Source organism: Varanus komodoensis, unplaced genomic scaffold (assembly GCF_004798865.1).
Source record: "Varanus komodoensis strain SLA01 unplaced genomic scaffold, ASM479886v1 scaffold42, whole genome shotgun sequence".
Taxonomy (NCBI): Eukaryota; Metazoa; Chordata; class Lepidosauria; order Squamata; family Varanidae; genus Varanus; species Varanus komodoensis.
In genome coordinates, this window is record NW_025335972.1 from 1,795,546 (window position 1) to 1,820,764 (window position 25,219).

At 47.2% G+C, this 25,219-nt stretch overlaps 1 protein-coding gene across 1 annotated transcript in view; it reads right to left on the reverse strand.

The window, feature by feature from the left end:
* Positions 1 to 868: 868 nt before the first annotated feature.
* The window catches only part of SLC6A8 (solute carrier family 6 member 8), a 35,101-nt gene continuing 10,750 nt past the window's right edge, over positions 869 to 25,219 (reverse strand). Inside the window, exons 5-13 of the mRNA XM_044443508.1 lie at positions 22,758 to 22,892; positions 21,977 to 22,080; positions 19,251 to 19,375; positions 17,659 to 17,771; positions 17,400 to 17,537; positions 14,174 to 14,276; positions 11,936 to 12,036; positions 8,542 to 8,712; positions 869 to 6,798 (exon numbers count right to left, since the gene is read on the reverse strand). Of these exons, the coding sequence (XP_044299443.1) occupies positions 6,655 to 6,798; positions 8,542 to 8,712; positions 11,936 to 12,036; positions 14,174 to 14,276; positions 17,400 to 17,537; positions 17,659 to 17,771; positions 19,251 to 19,375; positions 21,977 to 22,080; positions 22,758 to 22,892 (1,134 nt within the window). The 3' untranslated portion in view covers positions 869 to 6,654. The remainder of the gene's footprint in view (positions 6,799 to 8,541; positions 8,713 to 11,935; positions 12,037 to 14,173; positions 14,277 to 17,399; positions 17,538 to 17,658; positions 17,772 to 19,250; positions 19,376 to 21,976; positions 22,081 to 22,757; positions 22,893 to 25,219) is intronic.

Here is a 25,219-nt window from a genome sequence, read left to right on the forward strand (position 1 = left end):
CCATTAAAGGCATCCTGCCCCAGGACCCTCCAAAAGCTGGGGTGGCCACTGTCTCTAGTAACTTGTTTCCTTCATGTGAATGGATCTGCCTGGCAGCTGATTCTCTATCTGTCCCTAACTCTGGATAACAGAAACAGTAAAGCGAAATGGAGATTGGTTTAAAGCAGCCTTCCCTCAGTGCAGTGCCCTCCAAATGCATTGGGCTTGAACTCCCAACAGCCTCCTCAGCTGCCTAGAAATGATGGGAGTTGTAGTGCAGCATCGGGAGAGCACCAGGCTGAAGGAAGGCTGGCTTAAGTTTTGGGCATGGACTTTGAGTCACATCACTAGTTTGCTTCTGGTTTTCCATGCTAGTAAATTTGGAAGCCAGCATTGTCTAATGGTAAAGGGTCAAAGGGACTGTGGAGATGAGGAATCAAGTCCCAACTCTGCCATGAAGCTCACTCTGTTATGTCAGGTCAGTCATTGTTGCTAGCTTATCCTACTACAGAGAGTGGTTGTGAGCATAAAATGAAAATGAAAAGAACTGTGTGCATTGCCTTGGGCTCCTTGGAGGAAAAGTTAGGATATAAATGGAATGAGAGAAAAATCTCTTAATATCCATCCTTCTAAACTTTCTCTTTCATCCATCCATTTTTTCTCCCTCTGGTTATATGCATCTGCAGCCATTGTATTAAGTTGCAGGTTTTATTTTCAGCACTCTTGCCTTTCATGAATTATTTCAACTGGTTTTGTTGTGTGTGCTCACTTGCCAAAAAGAACCAAGACTGTTCATAATCAGAAAACATTTGGTAGGTTATGATCAGAATTTCCCCTCCCTTCCTCCCCACTACTCCAGCCTCCCCCAAGAAACAAAGACACATTCAGCTGAATTGAAGGTCAGGGTGACTCCTTTTTATTGCTATGTTCCATGATAAAGTCAAAAAAATGAAACAAAAAATCACAGGTGGTACAGAACCTGCACTGGGCAGAATTTGAGAGATAAGACGTGAAAGGGTGAGGATGGATTGACACAATACTCAGCATTGAGACAACACTGATGGATTTAAAGCTGAAACCCTGGAAGACAACATGTAGATTCTCCCACGGTTCTAGCAATGCAGGGATGAGTGTGCCTGAGTTAAGATAAATTTAGTTGCCCTGTGAAAACCAGGATCTGAGCAAAGGAGACATCCAATAGCCATTTGCCGTTCCATTGGATGGAGGGCACACTCTGCCTCTTTCACAGAGCTGGGGCCATTTCAAAGGTACTACCTGGAAAATTTTTATTTGGGGCCCAATTGTGTGTGTGTGTGTGTAGTGGAGGTAACTCGCAGAGTTCTTGTGGAATTGGTGGAATAGATCAGAATTCTCAGTTTTATAGAGCAGAGTTGCTACTTTACACCTGAAGCAGCATTTGTTAAGAAAACTTCACTTGCAAATTTAACACCAGCCTTCTCCTACCTGGTGCCCTCCAGATGCAATGTCAAGAACTCCCATAATCCTCCCAGTTAACAATGATAATTGGGGGATATTTAGGAGTTGTAGTCGAATACCTCTCAAAGGTGCCAGGTCGGGGGAAGGCTGTTCAACCCCATGTCAATTATTTCTCTAGGCATTCAAGAGCTGAAAATACTGTCTTCTTGGCTACAAGTTGCCCTGACTCTGGTCTGTGCATTAGTAAAGAAAGCATGAAGAAGTGCAAAAATACATTTGTCCAATAGTTCAGAAAGTAAAAAGACACAGGCTTGTAAATCCCCCTCCTATCATTCTATGAGCAAGGCAGTTACATTTATAATCTCTTAGGCATTTGCTTTGGTCTGGAAGAGACAAGAAATTGATGGCTTCATTTTGGCTAGCGATGAAATTGGCTAATGTCCTTGGGAAAAGAAACAACATTTGAATTGTTGAGTTTCATCTCTGCCTTAGTCCTAGGACACTGGTGGGGTGACACTGCAGGAGCTGTATCAGGAGTTAAACAGGACGGGCAAGATTATGGAGGGGGCAGAACTGGGGAAGAGGAAAGACAACAGCCATTATGAAGTTGGGCGGGCAGTGGGGAGGCACAGAGCATACAGAAAGTAGCTTCAAGGCCAAGTGAAAAGCTCAGCTGTAACCAAAATCCAGTAAATGGTCTCAATTGTACAGACCTACAATCTGATTGCTCATCCATCTGAAAAAAGAGACTGCCCCATCCCTTCTGAAAATGCAACAAAAACAGGACTGAAATCAGCACAGATGAAATCTCTCTGAATCAGAGTGGCTGTAACCCCAACCACTGCACAACCAGGCCTAGAGCAAGTAGATCAGGAATGACTGTTTCCCCCCACCCTCCATTAGAAACATCTTTCCTGGACTGGGCAATGTGTGGTCCTGCAGAAGTTTTTGCCTACAATTCCCATACCCTTCATCACTGGCTATGCTGGTTAGGGCTGATGGGAATTGTAGGCCACAAGCCCCATGTTTTTGGTGGCAAAAGAACGGCTCAGCCAAGGTTAGTTTCTACAGGGCAACCCAAAGCACCCAGCACAACTCGTGACATGGGAGAGAGCAGCACTGTGGATACAAGGACTGCAGCGGATGCTTCTGGGGGAGCCAAAATACCAACCAGCATGTCAGTTGCATGTATTTGGGGAAAGTATCCAAATGATTCCCCGCAAATGCCCAAGCAAATCCGACCAGTTCTGCTCCAAACCTATATCCACCTTTGAGGCTCATAAGCCTCCAGAGACCCTTCATGTTCACCTTCTAGGTGAACTGTTTCCTGTATGTTTTGTGTGTTGTGGCCAGTTCACATATGGAAGGGCCACCTCTCCCCTTACTTGCTGGTGGATGGGAAGAGGGGAGATGTTATTTCCGTTTTGGAGGTAGGAGTGGTTTGTACATCATCTCTGCAAGCCACTCATACATTGCTCAAACTGCAGAGTGTGCACACATGAAAAACATCTTTAGGAATACTGAAAGGAAATGTGTGTGAAAAGATGAAAGGGGGTCTTGTTAGGGAAGGATCTTGAGTGATCAGGGATAATAAGGCTGCAAAGCTTAATCATAGTCACTGGGGAATATCTGATTAGCTAGGGCTGAAAATAAAGATCATATTTTGTTGCTCTTTTAACTCTGATATTCTACTACCGTAAAGGAAATCATAGAGAAAGGATTCAAACATGGTCTTTCATTCTAATAGCAAGTCACAAATCTTGCCCTTATAGAGTGTAAAAAAAACCTAAAAAGGCACCAATACGCAAATATATTTGCATATATGGTAACAAGCAAATATATTTAAATTGAATTGGTCAAAAGGCAGGTGATTAACCAATTAAGAATTCCATAATCAGCTGAAATTTAAACAACAAATTAATTTATAAAGGTAGGGGAGGAAGGGGAGGAGGAGATTCCAAACTGTTTGCCCAAAAAAGTGCCAGAATGCATTAGCGTGAGAGTTCAGACATGACAATCTCCAACAGATCTTAGGCAGGAAATAGCATGCAACTTGCATGTAGCACATCGTACTTAACCGAAGTCTGCAGGATGTATTCAGCTATGAACTCAGCAAATGGAACACAAAGACAATGCTATTTCCCACTGGAAAGTAAATGCCAGCTGTTTAAAGCAGGCTTCTCTGACCTGGTGCCTCCTGAAGGGCAGGACTGCAACTCCCATTATCCCCAGCCAGCATGGCCATGGCTGCTAGGAGTCAAATGTCCTGCCTGACTGGACTATAGGTCCAATCCAATCCAATGTTCTGTTTATAGGAGAAACCAGCCCAGGTGGCTTTGAGGGCCCAAGAAAGCGCCTGCCTGCCCCGGCAACCGGGAGCCAGCAGGTCATGTGCACCAGAACAGAAAGGCTCCGCTTAGCTTTTGGTGCAGGAATTGTCATGCCTGATGCAGCTCTTGACTGGTACCTTATTTGCAAAGTAGCAGTAAAAACATGATAAAAAGCCCTGAAAGCACCAGAAGACAATGTTCAGTGTAGCCAGAGCAAGCTTTATGCAGCACACGAATTTTGGCCAGTGTGGACAGAGTGTGACTTCCTCCCTAGTCCTGTCCATTTCTCCTCCATCATCAGGTACTTGCTGCACTGGCATGATCCCCCTCACCACTACCCCCTCCCATCTCCAAACACCCCTGTTTCCTGTATCATGAGGTTGGCTTGTTATGTAATTTACTTTCTCTCTCATACCCACACACACGCAAATATATATATATATATATAAATATATATATTTATGAAACAAATATAGACAGAATATTTATAACTTTTGTCACAAAATAAAATTCTGTGATCTCTCTCTCTCTCTCTCTCTCTCTCTCTCATTCTTTCTTTGTCTAACCTACAGAAATATTAAGAAAATTAGGTATCTTTTCCCTAAGTGCTTCCTTTAAAAATAGATTACTTTCTGCAGTTTGTTGTAGATATGTGTGTGTGTGTGTACATATATATGTGTACACATATAGACATATATATGCACACACACACACACACACACACACAGTCTTTTCTCTCTCAGAAAAAGTGCAAATGAAAAGCATAGCAAAGACTTTTTAGGAGGGGCTCTAGCTACTTCATGCAGAGCAGGGTGGGAAAGGTGGGGCCCTCCATTTGTTACTGATGTACAACCCCCATCAGTTCTCCTCAGCAAGGCCAGGAATAATGGGAGCTGTCCCCCCACAGCATCAAGAGGGACCTGGGTTTTTCCCATCCCTGATCTAAAGGCAGGAGACAGGTAAGATTCAGTCAGGCAAGTAAAGAGGTTGGGATATAACCTTGCCTAGAGACAACAAGACACCTGAGTTCTCTCTTCAGCTCTGTTAAAGGAATATTCCATCCACCTCCCTCTCCCTCTTCCCAATCCCACCAGCATGGCCCAATCCATGACATAAGCAGTAGCTAATATTCAGAATGTATTATTAACTCTCTTTCGGAGTGGACTTCGGCATCTTGCTCGCCGCAGGTTCCCCAGGCAGCCCAGTGGCATGTCTTATGGCTGCCTATCTCTCAAAGGCAAAAAAGCACCCTAGGATACAGCAGCAAGGCTCTTGCTTGTGATCCTTGCCCGATAGTGATGCTCACAACTGAGAAGAGGAGTGGGACAAATGAAAGGCTGTCCACGAAGGACCTTCTCTCCACACACACCTCCCAGGGACAGCCCCGCAGTTCCTGCAACCTGCTATGTGGGTGGACGGGCACTGACATGGATGGGCTGCCAGCATTGGGCGTGATGCCAATGAGTGCACAGGACTCCCCCGCGAGGGTCATTTCATGCATGACATGAAATGGCGCAGATCCCAGGGTCCTTAGCAGTTTCTTTGTACTGCACGCATGCTTGTAAGTACCAGTCACGTTCACACCGGGTGTTCTTAGGTGTGCAACTCACTGTGCCACAAATGAATTGACTCAGGGACAATGCCTCCCTTTTTTGTGTTGATCTCCCTTGTCCGAATAATAGGATGCATTAATGCACTAAGTGAGGGAGTTTGGTGCAGGGGCCTGCAGAACGCAATATATTTCGAGAGTGTTTGGAAGAGGCAGCACATGGGCATACGCTCACTTGGTCTTGCTTCATCCTTTCTATTCCCAAATAAAACCATTTCTGTGACTTCATAATAGACTGAAACTTGGGGGTGTTTCCAACATAAGTGTTTTCTTGCAAAGCATAGCCCTGGCTAAAGGTACCATGGGACAGTTTATAGCTGGGTCTACTTATGGGTCAGACTCCAGTAACACTGAGAACAGGCTCTACATCCCTGGCTTTGACACAAGGGTAGGGAGAGGTAAGAAAATAACCCCACCCCATGTTATTACAAACTTCAGCCAAGGAAAGGCCTTGTGGTGTGGCTGCTTTCCAAATTCTGTCACTGGGGGAAGAGCTTCCGGTAACACTGTGATTGGCTGGTTAAGTGGGCCAGCAAGGGTAGCAGCTCATTTCAGCTGCTTTGCAATGCAGCAGGAGAGCAGGGCTACTCCAGGGTGTTCAAGGCAGTTTGCCATTGGAGTTTGCCATCTCAACACAACAGGGAAGAGGCCAAGAACAGAGCCCCAGTCTTCTCCGCAAACCTGGGCAGCACCCAGGAGGCCTGGTTCCCGGCACACCTTTACCCCCTCCTGATTTTTCTATCCACTACACTCTGCTTCCCTCACAGAGCCAGAGATGGAAACCAGGTGCCCGTCTCCAAGTAGTTCTGATCCAAGAGAACAGGAGATCAATCTCCTGGTCTTCAGAACCCCAAAGCCTCTAAGGGAAGCCTGCCTCCTGTGCATTTGGCTAAATATATATATATATTTATATCATGTATATATATATATAGAAATTTAAAATATTTTATCTTTAAAAAATAACTTTTCTTTTAAAAAATGTAAATCTAAGGCTCTCTTTTCCCCCCTTCCCTCCCACCACCCTCATGGTCTTTAGAACTTCCCACCTTCCACTCAGAGGCCTGAGGGCTCATCATCCCTTCCCTTAGCCAGGCTGCATGCTGGGCTCTGAAGGGGAAGGTGGAAAGTGGATAAAGAATCAGTAATGCCTTTTCCCAATGTTTGGGGAGCACCGCCCCCAACTCAGCATAGGGCAGGTGGATTGCATTCCCCCCACACACGAGCAGCCAGGGGTTGAGTGGCACAGAGAAAAGGTGCCTCTTTTGCGGGGGGGGGAGGGGTACATTGGGTGAGCATTGGTCACATGACACTTTCCAAGATGACAATTTTGGTGCTCCCGTCTGAGATGGGGGTCAGGCCAGTCAGAGCACCGACCTCTGTTTCGGGGACCTTGTATTCCAGATGGTGCAGCCCCCAGATGGGCTGGGTGAGGCGGTGCCAACGCTGCAGGGGAGAGAGGAACAGACCATGATTAAAGGGAGAACAACATCAGCTCATCAGATATGCCTTTGCCTACGACATGATCTCTGTGTCCATCCCTCCTTTTCTCTTTCATACAGTCCCACATCCTCACACACTATTTATGGAAGCACACTGCTCACATGTGCAATTCACACATCGCTCTCACATGTGCACAAGCAATGAACAGCACTTCATTCAGCTCCACCCTTTTCTGCCTACACAGCACCCCACCTCCCCTCTCCCCAGACCTGTGCACTTCCTGTAAAAACAAACAAAACTTGGGAGCAATTGGAATATTCCTCAGCATCCCTTAACATACCAGCAGTGAGCCAAGACTGAGAGCAGACTCATTCTAGTTAATTCAAACCAGAGTTCTTGCAGCTGAATTGCTGCAGAGGTTCTAAACACTACAGGATTTTCCTTCGTTGGACGTGTTTTTCACACTTGGTAAATTCACTGGTAAAACCACTGCTTTGCACAAAGTCTGCTCGTTCCAGTGTCATGTTTCTCTGCAGCCTTAAAATCTACCTTTGACTAGACAGACCAAATTGGATGCTCACTGGGTGTACACGCTGCTAGGTCTGTACTATTTTTAAAACATGTCAATGCTACATTTCTAAGACGGGTAGGAGAATTTTAAAAGAACCCAAGCACAGTGATCTACTGGAGCTGAGTGGAGGGACTGGAAGGAAGCGAGGACCTTCAACTGCACAAGCATGTCTGGAGGGCTCCTAAAGGAGCAGGTAAGATCAGCAGCAGCGCCTGCTCCACTGGGAGTGGGGAGCACACCAAAGGAGAAGGGAGACCGCGAGCTGCAGGCCCGGCCTGCTCTCAGGCATGCTGATCGTGCCCCTGCCTGGAGCAAGCTGCCACAGACTCCGGTGAGGGAACAGGGACTTGTCCTTGCTTTGCAAGGCACTCTAGCCCTTCTTTATCCAGTACTGAGTCATGTGCAAGGGGCCTTCCTCCTCTGAGCCTGGCGACTGCTCAGGTGTAGCAGACAGGAGTAACAAGTCCCAGCCTGCCAGGGGCTTCGAGACACGGTGCTGATGGCGCCATCCTCCTGCCTCATCCATGGGCTTTTGCAGGGCTAGCCTTCTGCTCACGTGGCAGACTAAGAAGGGCCATGGGCCGCCCCAGTCAGCAGGGCCCATGTGAGCGTCGTACTTTGCTCACTGTACAAATGCCACCGGCTTTCTCCCAGGCAGCTTCGGAACGCCTGGCTTTGAGGAAGACTAATTCAAAGTGCAGCTTCGGGCCTGGAAGGGGCAATCACGAGGTGTGGGGAAGGGGGGAGGCAGGAGCACCCATCCTCCGGTCCCAGGCAGTGAGCAGTCTTGGGCTTCCACTGCCAGATTTTGCCCTCCTCCACCCATAATCCTTCCACTTCTTCCTACTGCTTCTTCTGTCTTTTCGCTTACTGCAGAGCATCCCTTAAGAAAAAAAAGGCACAACTGCTGCAAATGGTCAGTGCTGGGAGCCCCCTCTCTGAAAGCAGCCCACATGGAGGGATTCAGCACGCGCTGGCCATCCGGACTGGCACGGCTGCTCCAGAAGCCCCTGCTGCCCTTCTGCCTGCCCATCCGTGTGCCTGGGAGCATGGACAAGGGACAGACCCTCGCAGAGACAGAGCGCTCCCTGCTGCTGTATCCTGGCACCCCCCAGACCTCGGAGTCCTCCCGGATCACAGCGCCTTTCATTCTGGCACTTGGAAACAAGCCTCACCTCAGCCAGCGTTCCCTTGGCACGGATGAATTTGTAGAGGGCAGTGAGAGGGACGCACAGCATGGAGGACAGTGCAAAGCCCCAGCCAATGGCTTCTCCCCACCAGGGGTAGATGTAGGTGTTGTTGTAGATCAGTGGCTTGTAGTAGGCAACATTGAAGAGAAAGATGCCCTGGAAGTGGGTTAAAATGGAAGTCAGGAATCACAACGCTCTCGCCTGACTCTTGCGCTGCCCCCCTGCCGCTTCCAGCAATATTCCAATCAAGCTTTCCAACTCCAAATTCATAGCCTTCCCCAGCCTAGCACTGTTCAGTTGTGTTTCTCGGTATGCTGGCTGGGGCATGTGGGAAATGTTGTCCCAGTATATTTGGGGAAGGCTGCTTTAGCATGTGCTTCACATATTCAAAGATCACACCCTTGTGGGGACTAACATTGCTCATGTGCTTTGATCTCCTTGTCACCTAGCAAAAATCCAAAAAACACAAAAAGGCCAACCCTGTGTGGTCTCCTCCTTGAACATGTTGTTCATGTTCTGAGAAAATACAGTATCTCTAGAGTCTAGGGCAGCATTCCCAAACTTTTTCGGTCTGAAGACTTTTTTCCCCTGCTGTGGAACCCTAACTCTATCCCTGATTTTTACTGAACATTGTGAAACATAAAACATAGAAACATAGAAACAGAGCGAGTCAGAAGGGACCTCCCGGGCCATCTAGTCTGACCCCTGGCACCAGCCGGCTCCGCTCAAACCCTCAACCTTCTTCCTTCTTTCATCTTCTCCTATTGCCTGAGTGCTTTGCATTATGTAGTAGGTTTGAAAATAAAGAGGAAACATTTTGAATATAGCGACTGAATAAAGTGAGGATATGGTAATATTCCAAATGAATTCTTTTGATTATTCCCAACACTACGCAATAGAGTCCTGGGAACCAAATGACATGATGCATTTCTTTGCCTGCTGCTTGGATGCCAACTGACAATTGAATAGTTGGCCTTCTGTGGTTCCATTTTAAAATATGTTTTAAATTAGATTTTTGAGATTTTTTTGTGGAAGCCCTACGAGGCTTTTATAGAGCCCTAGGGTTCTGCGGAACACCATTTGGGAACTGCTGCTCCAGGGAATATTTTATTTATTTATTTATTAAAACATTTTTATGCCGCCCCATTCGCCGAAGCCTTGGGGAGGCTTACAACGATAAATTAAAAATAATTATAATATTAAATTACAAAAAATATAAACATTAAATTAAAAATACAAAAATACAATATAAAATAAGCCGCCCTGGCCAGATAAAATCCAGTAAAATTAACAGTTAAAATGCTGCTTAAAAAGGTCTTCGCCTGGCGCTGAAAAACAAATAACGACGGCGCCAGGTGGACCTCTCTGGGGAGCGCATTCCATAACTTAGGCGCCACCGCAGAGAAAGCCCTCCTCCGAGTACCTACCCTCCTAATTTCTTTCATGGAGGGTTCCCGGAGAAGGGCCTCTCCCACTGAATATTCCAGTTCTCCCCCAGAATTCTCTCCAGTTCTGGTGCTACAAGTGCTGCCACTGTGGATCACAGAGTCAATGAGGTCACTCCGACACTCAGGCAGAACTCGCTGGGAGGTTCTCTAGCAGGCCACTCCAGCCACAATCTCAGGGCTCCTATTTGTGGGCAACGCCATGTGCTGCTGCCACAATGGCCCACTGCCACCATGCTACGGCAGACACACAAAGCTTTGCTGTCTGCAACATGCCTCCTTGTGACAGAGCATGTGAAGTCAGAAAAGAGAACTCAAAATGCTCCCTCGAGTCCACACAATGCACTTGGCCATGCAGATCTCGGTTTGCCACTTTCGGGAGGCAAAGCAAAGCGCCTTTGGCCAGCTCTGGTCGCTGCTGCTCCCTTTCACAAGGAAATGAAGCAGGACCAGAAAAATCCTGTTCAAAGCTGACATTTGTAATTTGCAATTGTAATTTGAATATGGGTCCAAGGGCACTGCTGCTGGGTAGACTTCCCCCACTTGCTTCTTCCCAAGTGGGAGGGTGGCAAGGAAGGAAAGGAGCAGCCTCTGAGTGGGCCTGCACAAGCCATGAGGAAGAATGCAGAACATTTTTGCTCACAAGCAGCGACAGCTGTGGGTCTGGCCGTTCTGCGCTTTTAGTGAAATTCTTCAGGCTCAGGGGAGGAGAGCAGGGGTAACGTTTCCCCTTGAGATGGGCGTACCATGAAGAGCAGTGAGGCGGCCGCTTCAGAAAGCAGATCCGTGACACAATTAAGGGTGGCAGCAAATGCAGATCCAATCCACTACGGAGCCTGAGGCACAACATCCAAAATGGTGCACTCCTTACTAATTAGCAGGGAGCACAAAGTGCGGGGATGCTGCACCAGACAGACTTGTTGGTACTGAATAGGAGCATGTTAATTCTTGTTCTTTACAAGAAGGAAGGCTCGCAAGGCAGAACTTCCCTGGGGACTGTGCATCAAATTAACTAACGAGAATGGGAATGCATCCATGTCTAAGTTCTGCTCAGGCGCCGTACACAGTTTTGGGCGTGCTGTAGCCATGGGCAGCCTTGGAGCCCACTTCCTCGTGACACAACCCATCATTTCCTTTCACTACCACCTTTGGTGCTGAGCTACAGCTGCACCCTTCTTCTGGCCCTGTACCCATGCGGGAGTTTGTAAGTCTTGGCAAGCAAAGCTTTTCCTACCAGTTATTTCTGTACCAGGAAAAGCTTTAGCTGCTGAACTCATGGCTGCTACTGCAGGTACATGAGCCAGGTCCAGTACAAAGGGGCAGCCATCCTATTCTGAGCAGAAAAAGCTCCACCTGTTTATTTCACTCCTAGCAATCTGGTGCTTCAGCTCAGGAACTGAGCTCTTTGTGCTCCCCTGCTCATTAACAGTAGCCTGATTTATGCACACAATGAATGCTGTGCATGCACACACTTTATTTATTAGCTTTATACCCCACTTTTATCTTATAACGAACTCAAAGCAGCTTGCATCGTTCTCCTCCTGTTCTCAATCTTATCCCCACAACAACAACCCTGTGAGGTAGGTTCAGCTGAGAGCCTGTGACTGACCCAAAGTCACCCAGTTGGCTCCAGAGCCAAGTGGGGACTAGTCCAGTCCCTCATGCTTAACCAGTACTCCACACTGGCCCTCCCATTCTCAAATTCCATGCAGAGTTTTAACATGTGCTTGAATGTTAATGTATCTCCAGGAGAAGGTTTTTCCTGCCAGATTTCAGCCTGTTGCACAGATTTTCTTTCCTCTAGTCAAGAAACCCACCCAAGGAAAGGAAAAAAGCTGAGACAGAAACATGGAAAGTGTTTATGTGGCTACGCCGGATGTACCTCTCTGTCTCTGCCCCACGCTGCCCTCCCCCTTAGCCCCCCGGAGAGTTACCATGCAGATGAGAGGAGTCAGGAACATCCAGCACCACTTCATCCACGGGAAGGGCCGGTAGCCGATCATGCAGGCGATGTCGTCCATGAAACGGTCTGCGCCTGGGGGAAAGCGGGAGGGGGGCACTCGTGAGCATGCAAGGGCAGGGCGGTGTCCCTCCAGCCTCCTGCTTCCCACTGTAGCTGACCAGGTTCCCGGGAGCAGGGCCTAAGCGCCACCATCCTCCTGCCACTGCTATTCCATTGTGAGTGGTGATGCCTGTGGCAAGCCTGAGCAAAGGACTCCTGCTGCTCCCTCATGGCAGAGGGGCAGAACCTCACCCCCAAATCCAGCTTTCTGGGGCTCCCCAGAGGGCCACCTCGCCTTTCCCCCAACCACCGACTGTCCAGCAGTATCCCAGTTTCTGTGCAGCTTCCCCTCTCTTCAAAATGGAATCTGCCCCGTGGAGCGAAAATGGTTCTGTACTCCTGCTGTGCTCTAGTTTCACCTGCATCGTGGGCAACTTGTGCCTGCTCCCTCGCTCCTAACCTGCAGCAGATAAGACGGGTAGCTTTCAAGGACACTTTGTTGCCTAGGCAGCCCAGAGAAGAAGAGAAAACAGAGGCGCCCTTGACAGAATGTGCAGAATGGCACACGCGAAGTTCAGCCTTAGACCACCTTGGCTGCCTGGACAATAGCGTGCCTCTTTTGGATCCCCGCAGATTAAGCTGGAATAATCTTCTGACCCTGGATCTGGACACGCACAATCACCCAGTAGGTCAGTTCATGCGCTCAACACTCTTTAATTGCCCCACTGTCTTCCTGCTCAACATCAAGGTGGCTAACCAGCGGCAAAACGGAGGGTTCACTCACTCCTTTCAATGCATGTTTACAGGTAGTTTCTAATCTGTATTACTAACTGTGAGCTCAGCATCGGAAGGTAGTGGTTAAATATGAGATGTTATATATGTGATTGCCTCTTTCTCAGAGTGTGCAAGGGCAGGGAGAATGGGACAAAGCCCTACTTGTTGTTACTCTTTTGCATTCATATGGCAAGGAATGCAGCGGGATGCATCTACACCAGGCTGTGTGCCCGGGATTCTCATTTTGCCCTTCTCTTTCTCACTGCAAGGGCTCCAAATCTCTAAAGAGTCCTCCAGTCCTCAGGAGGAGATTTGGAGTGTGCTGGTGAGCTGCAAGGGTGAGAAGAAGACTTGGAGGTTTAAATTGCCTTTGAGTTTCTTTGTGTTTGTAATGCAAACAGGCATCCTGGCCGACACATTTTAGGAAGCAATTAAAGCAAGGACTGCTACAGAGCCTGAAGGAAGAGAACATCCTAAAGCAGCCTGAGATATATTCTTGGGTGCTTCCTGAGAGGCAGACATTGCTGTTCCACCATAAGCTAAAAGTGGAATTGCTACTGACTTTCTGCACTGCCCAGGAATACTGTGTCCATTTTGTACATTCATCCTGCTGTGTCCTGTCTTCACCAGTGCTCCTGGCACAACTCTTCAATCTTCCTCAGTGGGAGTGACTTGGACATAGCGACTGGCTTCCAGGGCAGCTGAACCCATTGCAATTCCACCATACCCTTTGCAGCAGGCACCATTTCATCACTTGTTATTTTAATATCATTAATACACTTCTTCACCCATGTATTTTAAACAATAGTAAAATAGCAGCAACATAGCATTTAAACAAAAGAATGTTATAGCTTTATATAAATATGCATATGAACAAACCCCCTGTTAGCAAGGGTGTTAAAATGGCAATGACTGAAAGGGGGGTTTAAATTATTATTTTAAATTACATTGTACACTGCAGAGATGGCCTGAAAAGTGAATACTTCTGAGTATATGCAGTTCTTTCCCTGCTCCTGCCCTCCTGATTTAATACAGATAAGCCCCCGAGAAGCTAAAGTTACAGGGCAGAGTATATGAGTTTGAGGCAGGTCCATAGCTGGTTGCCTTCCGTTTCAGAAGGTAAGTATGAAGGTTGTGTGCTCTGTGCTGCCATGTGCGCGAATGCGTGCATGCTTCTGCTGGAAAGTATAACCCAAAGCGAGGCACCCTCACAAAGTGGTACCTTACTTGAATATAGTATTTTTCTCCCGTTTCCCCCAAAAGGTCAGGAAAATTTTTTAGTGCACCCTCAACATGTGTGTACCAAGTAGTTGACCTGCATACCATGTTGACAGCTGTTCGTGTTTCACTAGCTTAATGTCAGACTTTCCCAAACAGATATAAGACTTAGTCTTACCGTAAACCCAGGCTATCACAATGCACTCCCAGAAGGCCTGCCACAGAAGTGTCGTGCCACTTGCCGAATAGTAATCAAAGAGCTGGAAAACATACATGCCCCCCTAAGGGGAGGGCCTGGGTGTGAAACAGGGCATGCCACGAGGGGAGGGCTTCTTGCTTCCATCGCTCAGCTTCCCACAGCACCCTCCTGCTCAACTTTCTTGCAACCTCAGTCCTGCAAGCGAGGCTCAGCCTGAGCACCAATCAGCTGCCAGGGACCACGCATTCTCCAGCAGCAGCCTGTGGGAACAAGCATTCTTTCCCTGCCCTGCTTTGGTGAACCCACTTCTGCTCAGGAACAATAAGGAGTGAAGGAAAGACGGGTGGGGGCAGAAGATGCTACAGGTGAGTCAGTGTATTCAGCCAGTGCTCGCTCCATCCCACACAGTCCACCACAGCCAAAGAATGGGAACAAATAAAATTACTGTCTGCCACTCTTGAATGTGGCTCAGTATCTGTTAACCCTTCTCCTTCTCCTACTCTGGAGAAGGAGAGGGGTATAAAATGGGTGGAAAGATAGGAATGGGCAATGGGAGGGATTTTGTGTTTAATCTTTATTTTATTATTGGCTGGCTTGAGTTCCATTTTTTCTGATGGAAAGGTGATAAATATCGCCTGGGATTCTCCTAGTGTTTCGAGCTCAAATGCACGGCATTTTTCCTATATGAGCAAAATCCCTTTGGATTGAATCTGGGAGACCCTTTGTGGTATATTTGCAGTCAGCTCCCAGAATGAGCAGGCATCCCCCAGCAATGGAAAAGCGATGGCTGAGTAAAGATTGCCTCTCTCCCATGCCACTTCGCTTAGCCAGTCAGTCAGGGATAGGCTCAGGTATGGAATGGTGTTTTCCGAGCAACAGTGATGGTTTGGGGATTCCCCTGCACCTGTCAGCTGCTGCGGGGGGGGGGGGGCTACATCTGGGAATCCCAGGGTGTCCTCCTTCCCTTCTTCTGGATGATGTCATGGGCCAAATACTGTCTGGCAGAGAGTGTCAATAATGTACAAGGTCTCCCTGCAGAGTGCAGCCGCTGCATCCAGCTCAGCAGCTACATTTTGCAAGCCCACTGATACACTCTGGTCACAATGCACTCCTGCCCATGGCTTGGAAACCACACTTGAGGGCCCATACCTAAAAATAGGCATGCTAACTATCAGAAAAGCAAACCTCAAATCTTTTTTTTTAAGTTACAAAATTGTTCTGGAGAAGAGAGGCAGAAGTGTAGTTATGATGTCAAAACTGCTGACCAATCAACAGTTTTTGTGCAGCCAGCTCCTGCTTCCTATTCGTTGAACAGTTTCCCCTGAACCTGGTTCTAGGGAATGATTAAGACCTTCAAGCATTGTAAATGCACGCTTAAACACAGGACAGCTCTCAGGGCAAGGGGATAAAGGTGGCTCTTGATCAGGGTGGATCAGCTGCAGAAACAAGCACAGGGTAAAGAAGACTCCTGGAGATCCAAAATCCTTGGTGGGAGCTTGCAAAAGCGGCGAGAATTTTACCTAGACTGACAACTATTCACTCCCATTTCTGCATCTGCTCCTTGATTTTAACACCAATTTCTTTCTCACTTGACAGGCAGATCTCTCTATCCTAGTCACTTCTACTTCCATGGAGGTTAGTCTCCTAAGCAATGCTATTGTTTGTTTTGGACAGTGGCATATGAGCCAAGCTGAGCTAAGCCTGATTGATTGATCAAAGCAAAGTTGTTTGTAAAGTGTCTCAGATGATTTGTATGCAAATCAAATAAGCCTTCGGGGTGGGGATCCACCAGAGTTCAGCTGCGAAGTATGTTAAATGATTGGTACTTTTCCCTGTCCACTGAAGGTAACTTCCTATGTTACACAACCAGAGCCAGTTGCTGGAATCAGAAGAATCACATGGCCATGCCTTTCGTGGACTGTAGCGATCAAGTGGCAATTCTCTGCATGCACATTAAGGAAAAGGATTCAGCCTAGATTTCTGTATGATGTGGTAATTTTCTGTGTGCAAGAATAGCAGAGCATTTAATCCCCCACCTACATCTTGAAATGGCTCAGCCCAGGAAAAGGCTTCACCACCTGGTCTACTGGATGTTATTAAAGGGCCCTCAGTAAGCACCTCTCTTGCACCTGCCATATCCTGTGCAGATTTTAGGAGCACATGCCCCCTTCTCGGTTGCCTGCCCACTGTGTGCGCTATGCAGAAACTGTCCTGTGTCCCAGGGCAGGCAAGTACGTGGGCGTGCCCGATAACTGTGCAGAGTATTAAGTGGTCATGTGCATATTATATCCGGTTTACAAGCATCTAGGGTTCAGGGAGAAGTCTTTGGGAACTGAGGGTGTGGTTTCTTGGCAAGATGGAATCCCTCATTTGGGAAATCAATGGTGCAATCCTAGACTGTTTCCAGACGAGCTTAGGTTGAGCTGAGCATGCCAGGGACTGCTACCTAAGCCTTAATGAATGTGCTTTCTTAACCGAGCTAAAACTCCTTACAAGATCTCAGTTAAGTGAACTCCTGTAAGTCCTAAGATGTTTCACAAAACAAACTCCACTAAATCTGAGCTGTTGAGTAACTTATATAAAAAGTTTTGCAAGCATGCTGCAGCTGATTTATCAGAAAGTGAAAACAGGCCTGCCTAGATTGCATCCGAGTCAGTAGATTTAAATCTATTAAAAGTGAAAGTAAGGGCAATAAGGAAGCTACTTAATGCACATTTTGTTCTAAGTATATTTGCTTGGGAATAAGAACTTCCTGACTACAATTAAATGGTTTGACTTTCATTCTGAATCTAAGTGTGGGGCAGAGACTAGAGACATCAAAGGCAGGGGAAGGACTTACTCTACGAGCAACATTAGGCTATTGTAGATGGCAATTTTTAGGTGCCATTTCAAAGAAAAGAAGAAAGAAATGAAGTGCAAAAGAATCAGGTCTAACCTATGGAATACGGCCTACTGGGAAAATCTTCTGTTCAAGGCCTGCAAAACTCCCCTCCCCATTGATTTGGATCATGCTTGTGCAAAGGGACTTCCAAAGTCCCTGTGCTGATATTAGTGAGCTTCAATCACTGCTCAGGTGCTTTTGGGCTTCTAAACACAGCTTCCTTCTTTTGGGTTGTCCAAAAGCAGCAGGCATGCACTTCATACAGCACCCAGCCAGCCAGCCGGCCAGCCATCTACAAAAACAATGCCTCCACAGCCATCATACCTCAGTCACCATGGACAGCTCGATGAAGAAGGAGACAACACAGCAGACGGCCACGGTGACCTCTCTCTGGAATCGGAAAGTGTAGGCAGCTGGGAAGAAATCCAGGATGCCAGTGATAAAGCCTTCAACGCCCACGAACTGCAAACGGCAGAGGGGAGGTGACGGGAGAGGATGAGACGCGAGGCAGTGACCTTCCCTGAATCTTATCAGCAGCTTGTTTCCTTGCTGCCCCCTTGCCTTTGCCATCCCGGGCTCTCACCTGGCTATCCAAGCCCAGGAGCAGCAGCATGAAGAAAAAGAGGGCCGCCCAGAGTGGTGCAATGGGCATCAGGGTGACGGCTCGTGGGTATGCAATAAACGCCAGCCCAGGACCTGTGTAGGAGCAAAGGAAGAGACAAGGGTAGTCGAAACTCAGGATGCCCAGCTCCCAAGCTATGACGGACAGAACTATTAAGCCATAGGCAGGGGTGTCAGGCACACATACCACGCAGGACAGAACCTAGTATCTATGCAGTCTCCTTAAATGCTCAGCATTCACAAGGCCAATGCATGCTTCTAGTCCCCAGGGCCTCTCATTCCAGCTGTAAGAGGTATGGGCTCAGTGCTTTGCACAGTTGTTTCTTCCTTTGCCTAGGGGAAGTACAGCAAACTACACATGCTTCATTTTCACGATTTACTGTAGAAGCTGGACCTGTACTGACACCACATCATTACTGCAGAGTTGATACAACCCTCGCTCGCCCCACAGTTATAGTAACATGAAACTGCTGACAGCGCTGAAATCTGTACCGGCCTTCACATTCAGCATCCAGAGAATCTCAGCTTTCACTTCCTCCACTCCCTCAACCCAAAACAAAGGCAGCTCCAGGCCTTATGGACCTGCGCCGTGTGTGCCAGTGCTGCGAGCACTGCAGGGTGAGTGGCATCACCAGGGCAGAGCTTCTGCGCTGTGAACTGCTCCTTGCCCTCCCCATGACTACTGGAGGCTGAATCGGTTGTGCAAAACCATCTAATACGATTAATTCACAGAGGACTCAGCAGTCAGCTTTTCCTGGCAAAGAACATCGATCAGTGAAAAGGAACTAATGAGGGACCCAACTGCATCACCGATCAAACAAAACACCCCCCACCCCCCACAAGCAACAACCCTACAAATGAAATAAACTTGAATATACAGAATGAATGAAGTAAGAAAAAATATTTGGATTCTGAAAGATATCTGAAGCACTGATGAAATGTGAATCCTATTTAGAGTATTAAGCAATATAAATGCAGTTTGTCAATCTGGAGTTTTCCAAAATGGGCACTTCAGAGCAGCTTTGTACAAGTTCCAGATGTGGCAGACTACAAGTTCCACCATCCCTAGCCAGCACACCTGCCTTCCTTTCATCATGGTGGCGCATGGCTAGCATTTCCCATCCAGCTCACAGACCGAAGCCAGCTTATTTTCAGCCAGGTGGCTGCATCATGTGACCCTCACAGCCTGTCCTGGATTGATGCTTTTTTTCTGGAAATGGCCTTTTCACATTATGGGGATTTTTATTTTTGTATTGCTCAGCAACAGAAAGTTCCTTCAGAACCATAGGGGCATTGAAATTTGCTTTGTGTTTGTTTTCCTTTTAAATGAATGCAGGGAGACTTTTGGTGCCAGACAGAAACTTCTACTTATCTAACTCAGGACTGCAGACTTTCAGCCATGGCTCTAGGGGAGGCCTTAAGCACTGAGAAACCCACCCTCCAGCTCCTATTAGGGTGAAACCCTCCCAACATCACCTTTCTGGCAAAACTCGGGACTCAACCCACTATCTCATACCCCCACGTGAGTTTCTGACCAGCCACCAGGGCACTCACCAGATTCGGCCACCTTGGAGATGTCAACTCCCTGTTCTGCTGCCATGAAGCCCAAGATGGAGAAGACCACAAAGCCGGAGAAAAAGCTGGTCCCACTATTGATCAGTGCCAGGATGATGGCATCTCTAGGGAGGGAAGGCGAAGAGTGAGGCCTCTCTGGAGTGGTCTATGACCAATGGGGAGGGGAGGGGAGGGGAGGGGCAGGGCTTCTAAGGCAGCTGTCAGAGTGGACAGTGCGGTGCTGGATGAAGCTCTGTTCTGGCTTCCTATCAAATGGACAGGAAAGGGGAATCTGACCAGCAATCCAATGAAAAGCCCAACATGCAGTCATCCACAGGAGCACTCACCATCTCACCAGCAGTGAGTGCCCCCCTTTTTTTTAAATTGGCATGTCACATTTCCATCCTATCTTTTTCCCCTTGCAAGAAACCCAAGATGGCTTCCATGGTCTTCTTCCTTGCTGCTTCATCCTCACAACAGCCCTGTGAGGTAGGCTGAGGGCCAGTGAATGGTCCAAAGTCACCCAAAGAGCTTCATGGCCAAGTGGAGACTAAATCCTGGGTCCCCTGACCCCCCAGCTCAACAAAGAATGAGTAGAGAGACCACACTGGCTCTTGCCACTGCTGAGATAGCCTCCAGGGATCAAATGCCAGTCTATGCTAAATCTTGGAGCTTGGGGTGTTCAGCAGGCGCATGCAACTAACCCATTGGATCGTAGTGCAGAGAGCAGAGCTGACAAGAGGAGGAAACAGAAGTGCAACAGGGACCTCAAGGGTGAAACTGCTTGCTTGCCTGCAATTCTCTTTGCAAGTGCAGTTCTGCCATGTGCCGTGCAGGTGTGGGCAAGGAGCATCCATAAATTGCTCAGGTGCCTTCCTTCGCGCTTTCCCCGCCATGCATGTTTACTGAGAAGCAAGCCCCATCTGTTGTAACCCCCCTCACAATCGAACATGCAGCTAGGGCATGGCTCGTCACGGGTAAGAAGCATGATCAGAGTGTCCTGTTCGCGTAAGGACAAGAACCCCAACGAATGTGCACGCTACGCAAGGCTGACCACAAAGCAGCCTTTGTTGCTACGCTCCAGCATAACGTCACGCCCTGTACCCTCGCTTGCTTGCTTGCTTTAGCATAAAAAAATGTGTGCGAATGGAGCTCAGTGGGTTTCCCCTATTGTTCGCTGTTATTCAAGCACCTGCATAGCCATCTGTGTAAAAGAGTATAAAAATCCTGCCTTCGATCTGCTCAGCACCACACTCTCACGAGAGCATGGTCCCTGCCGGCAGGTAAATAAATCTCTCGGTAATTCCAACCAGTCTCTGGTCTCGTCTGTAAAATCGCCCCACAACACCATCAAATTCCTTAGGCCCTGTTGCCCTGTAAGTGTACACAGGGCTTCAGTCTAACTCTGGAATGCCTGACAGTGGTGGATGACTGGGAGGCGCCTGCAATTGAGCATGTTTCCAGTGCTCTTTGGCTGCAGTGGACACAGCGCTGCAGTCAGTGGGTCCGCATCACCAGGCCCAGGAAGAATCAGATGAGGTACAGATGGAGATGGCTGTCCGCCTCAAAGCTTTTGCGGAGTCCTGGATTGCCATCCGATCTGCTGCAGCAGCTTTATAAAGCCACCCTGTTGTATCACAACTAGTGAACCAGTAACTGTACCTAACCATTAGTCCACGTTGGTATTCACATGAAGGAGACATAAGCAATTCTAAAGATGCTTTCCTTTCATAAAGATATCCATGAGCAGACATGGTATTACTATTTCAGGTCATACGGTACAGTGCTGGGATTAGACTTTACAACTGGAATAGGAAATAATGGTTGACTATTAGGTACAGCTATGGATTTTGGAGCCTGAGGATGAAAATATCCAACCTTCAGAAAGCTGTTCTCGAACACAATTGGGAATAAAATCTCTTGAGACTTCCTGAAAGTGGTCAGGAATTGCAGATAAACTACTGAAAGTATAAATCCTTAGAGACTGAGAAACCTTTTGAGATTGCATGGCTGAAAATGTGACTTCCCTGAATATACCTCACCCATTTTATCTTTTAAGTCACAGCTGAGGATTCAGCTAAGTGTGGGAACACAGGCAGAGAGTAGGAGGAAAAAGGCAGATCTTTCTTTTTCTCTGCCTTGCCTTGCTCTGCTTTAGATGTTCTAGATTAAAGTTGTTCTGCATGCAGGTCAAGTCAGTCAACTGGGCTTGCCATTTTGAGAAAAAACACACAAACACACAAATGAGCAAGCAGTACCTCTTTAGCAACTATATGGTATGTAGAACTCAGCAGATGGTGTTGTTTTTAATGACTCAGGTGGGGAACTTCTGCCCTTCCAGGTGTTGTGAGATGGCAGCTCTCACTTGCCCCAGCAAGAATGCCAAATGCTGGGAGCTATAATCCAACAACATCTGGATGACCAGGAGTTCCCCCTTCTTCTTCTATGATAGGGACAACGTACCCTCGTAAATGTCTGAAGAGCAAGCTATGGTTAAAGGCATAGCTGCATCACAGGAACAATCAACAGGTTCGGATCTTTTTAGCTCAGAGACAGGTCATTCTACCTGTTGTACATTCTACCTGCTGTGCAGCTATTAAAGAGATAGGAGCCCTGTTAGAAAAAATATATACATATATATATTAACAGTGACCCTACAGTGCATAGCATCTTCCTCCTATGCCCTGCCTGGTAGCCTGATGGTTGCACAGAAAATGGGCTCTCACTTATAGCAATTGTTGTTGAATCGGTTATAGCTGCCCAGGGCAGTGAGTGCCCCCAGTCCTATGGCATACGAGAAAAAGATTTGGGTCCCAGCATCGATCCACACCTGAGAGGGAAAAAGAAAGAGAGAGAAAGATTGAGGTATGATGGGGAGAACCCAAGAGACCTCGCTGCAAGCCTCTGCTGAATAGAGAGCCAGCTTTTCAACTGGCTCCAGCTGCTATGCTTTTAACAGTAACTTGATTTGCAGTGATTAATAAGGTCTAGATTCATAAAATGGTTTGGCTACCATTGTAGCTAGGCACCTACCTTATTTTACATAATTTATTTTATTTTATTAGTTTACTTGTGAATTGCAATGCTGAATTTCAGGATTTAAAGCCCTAACAACACACAAATATTTTTTTAAAATATATACTCTTAAAATATACTCAAAACATCTGTAAAATGAATGGTACTGAAAATCCTCAGGATGTTAATTAAAAGGGGACTCCTTATAGTTAGTGGCTCCTTTTAGCTCAAGTCAGCCAAACAAGTAAAACAGATTCCACAGACGCTTGTTCCCTATGCACCAGGATTTGTATAGCTGATGCCTGCAACTATCTATCTTGTACCCATCTAGCTTTTCCATATTCTCCTGTCTCATGGTCCCGCCCTTTCTGGTGTATTCCATTCACTCTTGCACACCAAACCACTACTAAAGCTATAGAAACTGGTTTGTAAGTTGGCCACACTACTTCAGCCTCTCCCTGCCCCACATTCCCTCCCCAACTTTCCACCTACCTGAGGGGAGGCCAGTTTGGACCAATCGGGCTTGAGATAGTAGATTATCCCATCCTGAGCACCAGGCAGCATAACTCCTTGAATAAGCAGTATAATGAGCACCACATAAGGGAATGTAGCAGTGAAGTAGACAATCTGTGTTGAGGGAGAGAAGGTGCAGGAGGGGTGAGACTGTGTAGGAAAAAACCTTCTTCTTTGCTCTCTACTCAGGTTTGGGGAGGCAAAAAAGGTGGGAGGCAGAAACAGTACTGAGTGGGGTTCCTGAAAAGCTGGGGATGCTTAGCAAAGGGAAGGGGGGATGATTAAGCAGCTCCTGGCATGGGAATGCAAAGGTGCACAAGTTTTCTACTTCATCATCATCAGTATACATTTATGCCCTATCTTTCTTCCTCTTGCAAGGAAGTTAAACCCCTTCTGTTTGACTGGCTGGATAGTATTCATTCAAATATTTATAATCTGACTTTCAAGGCACCCCACATTCATGAGGTAGTTATAAAATTTTAAACATATTAAAATTATGGCAATGACAAATTGAACCATCAGTTTTAAACATAAAATTATTTATTCATTTAGACAACTTATATGCTGCCCTTCGCATGACAAATCAATGACAGCAAAAATGCACCTTCAAGCACAGCACAATTCAGTGAATGCAATCTGGAGTAAAACCATCTTTAGTGTTTCTTGCAAAACAGGTCACAAAGTGAGCGGATGGAAGAAGTGTGGGAACAACCCAGACAGCAGATTCAGGCGGTGGCTTTTGGGTGTCAGGAATGGGCAGAAAACCAAGGTTATTTTAATGATTATAGATTTACTGCTAGGAAAGGTGAAATTTTCTGCCTGAGGTGCCAAAATAGCTTGACGATCCCTGTACATCACAAATGCATGAGGTGTGAGGTGAAGAATAGAATTTTCTTCTCCAGCAAAATGCCTTAAGTGGGGCTTGGGCAAAACAGCCTTGCAAGTGCCCAGTTGTCAGAAATTAGTGTGCACTCACACAGCTAAGGAGCGCTAAGGAGGCCTAGCTTCCTCCTTTCTCCCACTGCCAAGGTCAGGTTATCCTCTTATGTCTCCCACCTGCCACATGGGAGACCTGCAGCACTGCCCTTCGTAACAGCTTGGTGGAAGTCAGAGGGAGGACACCATTTGGAAGAAAAAGCTGCTGGGTCCTCTCCTGCTGTGCCAGGGAATTTAAGAGTGCAGGTTCTCTCCCTCCCAGATGCGGCCTCAGGTGCTCATGACCTCAGAGGTTTGAGATGCTGAGTAAGATCAGAGTTGCAAAGGACCTTTTGTTACTGATGGAAATGCTCTAGACATTGAAGAAATTATATATATCCCTCAAGAAGCTAACTTTCATCTTGCTTCTTCCTGATTGATTAATAAGCCCATGTGAGTGATCAATAGTTTCTCCCCAAAAAGGTGCTTAGGCATCAAAGCATGAAATGGCTTTCTTCTGAAGAACTGTGTAAGAAAGACTTAAAAGGGCCTAAGCCTCTGGGTAATGTGATGCTTTCCCTTCATTTCTGGCCTCTTTCTGGAGGGGTGACTACCAGAAAGAACACGGGCTTGGATGGGTTACTCTCAGCCAAGTGGCCTGTTCTTGGCAATCTCTCCTCACCCTGACCACGTGGCCAACTGTGGGAGGCTGAGCCACGTGTGTGCATGTCTGCTGAGGGCCCAAGGCTGTTGTCCCCCACCTCCAGCTGCCTGTCCAGTGAGAAATGTCAAGCTCCGTTAGGTGTGGAATTTGCTGATCAGAGAGATTTCAAATGCATGGGCCATGCACAGAAAAGAGGCACTGCACGTCTGAGGGGGAAAGGACGTGTGTGTGCGCAGAGATTTTAAAAATATGTATCTTGTGAGGGAAAAGGAGGCCTTTTTGTATACAGGAGGGTACGGCATCTGTGTCAGCATCCACGTTCAATCCCTGGCATCTCATTTAGAATCATGGGTAGCAGGGCTGAGAAAGGAAATTGGATATCTCCACTGACATTTTTTTTATTAGCAAGAACTTCTGCTACTAATTACACTGGGCTAGATGGTCTAATCATCCAGCTCAGCATAAAGCACTTTCCTAGAACTGGCACACATCTTTAGGCAGAAACCCCAAAGCCAGATGCAGATTCAGGAGTGTAATTCACACCCTGGGAGAAAATGTGCTACTTTTATTGAATCTCTTCTTGTGTTCCTTACAGGCAAGAATCCTTACATTGGTCTCAGAGTGACACAGTAGGACAGAGGTGGGCAACTTTTGACCCTTCAGATGTTTTGGCCTATAACTCCCACAATCCCTTGCCACTGGCTATGCTGGCTAGCAATGAAAGGAGCGACAGGCCCAACATCTGGAAGGCCAAAAGTTGCCCACTCCTGAGAAATTTGGAGGCATTGCTCAGGTGCTGGGTCTTACCCACTATGTGGGAAGTTGCCTCAACAGGCAGTAAGTGGATGTGAATGGCAGGTGA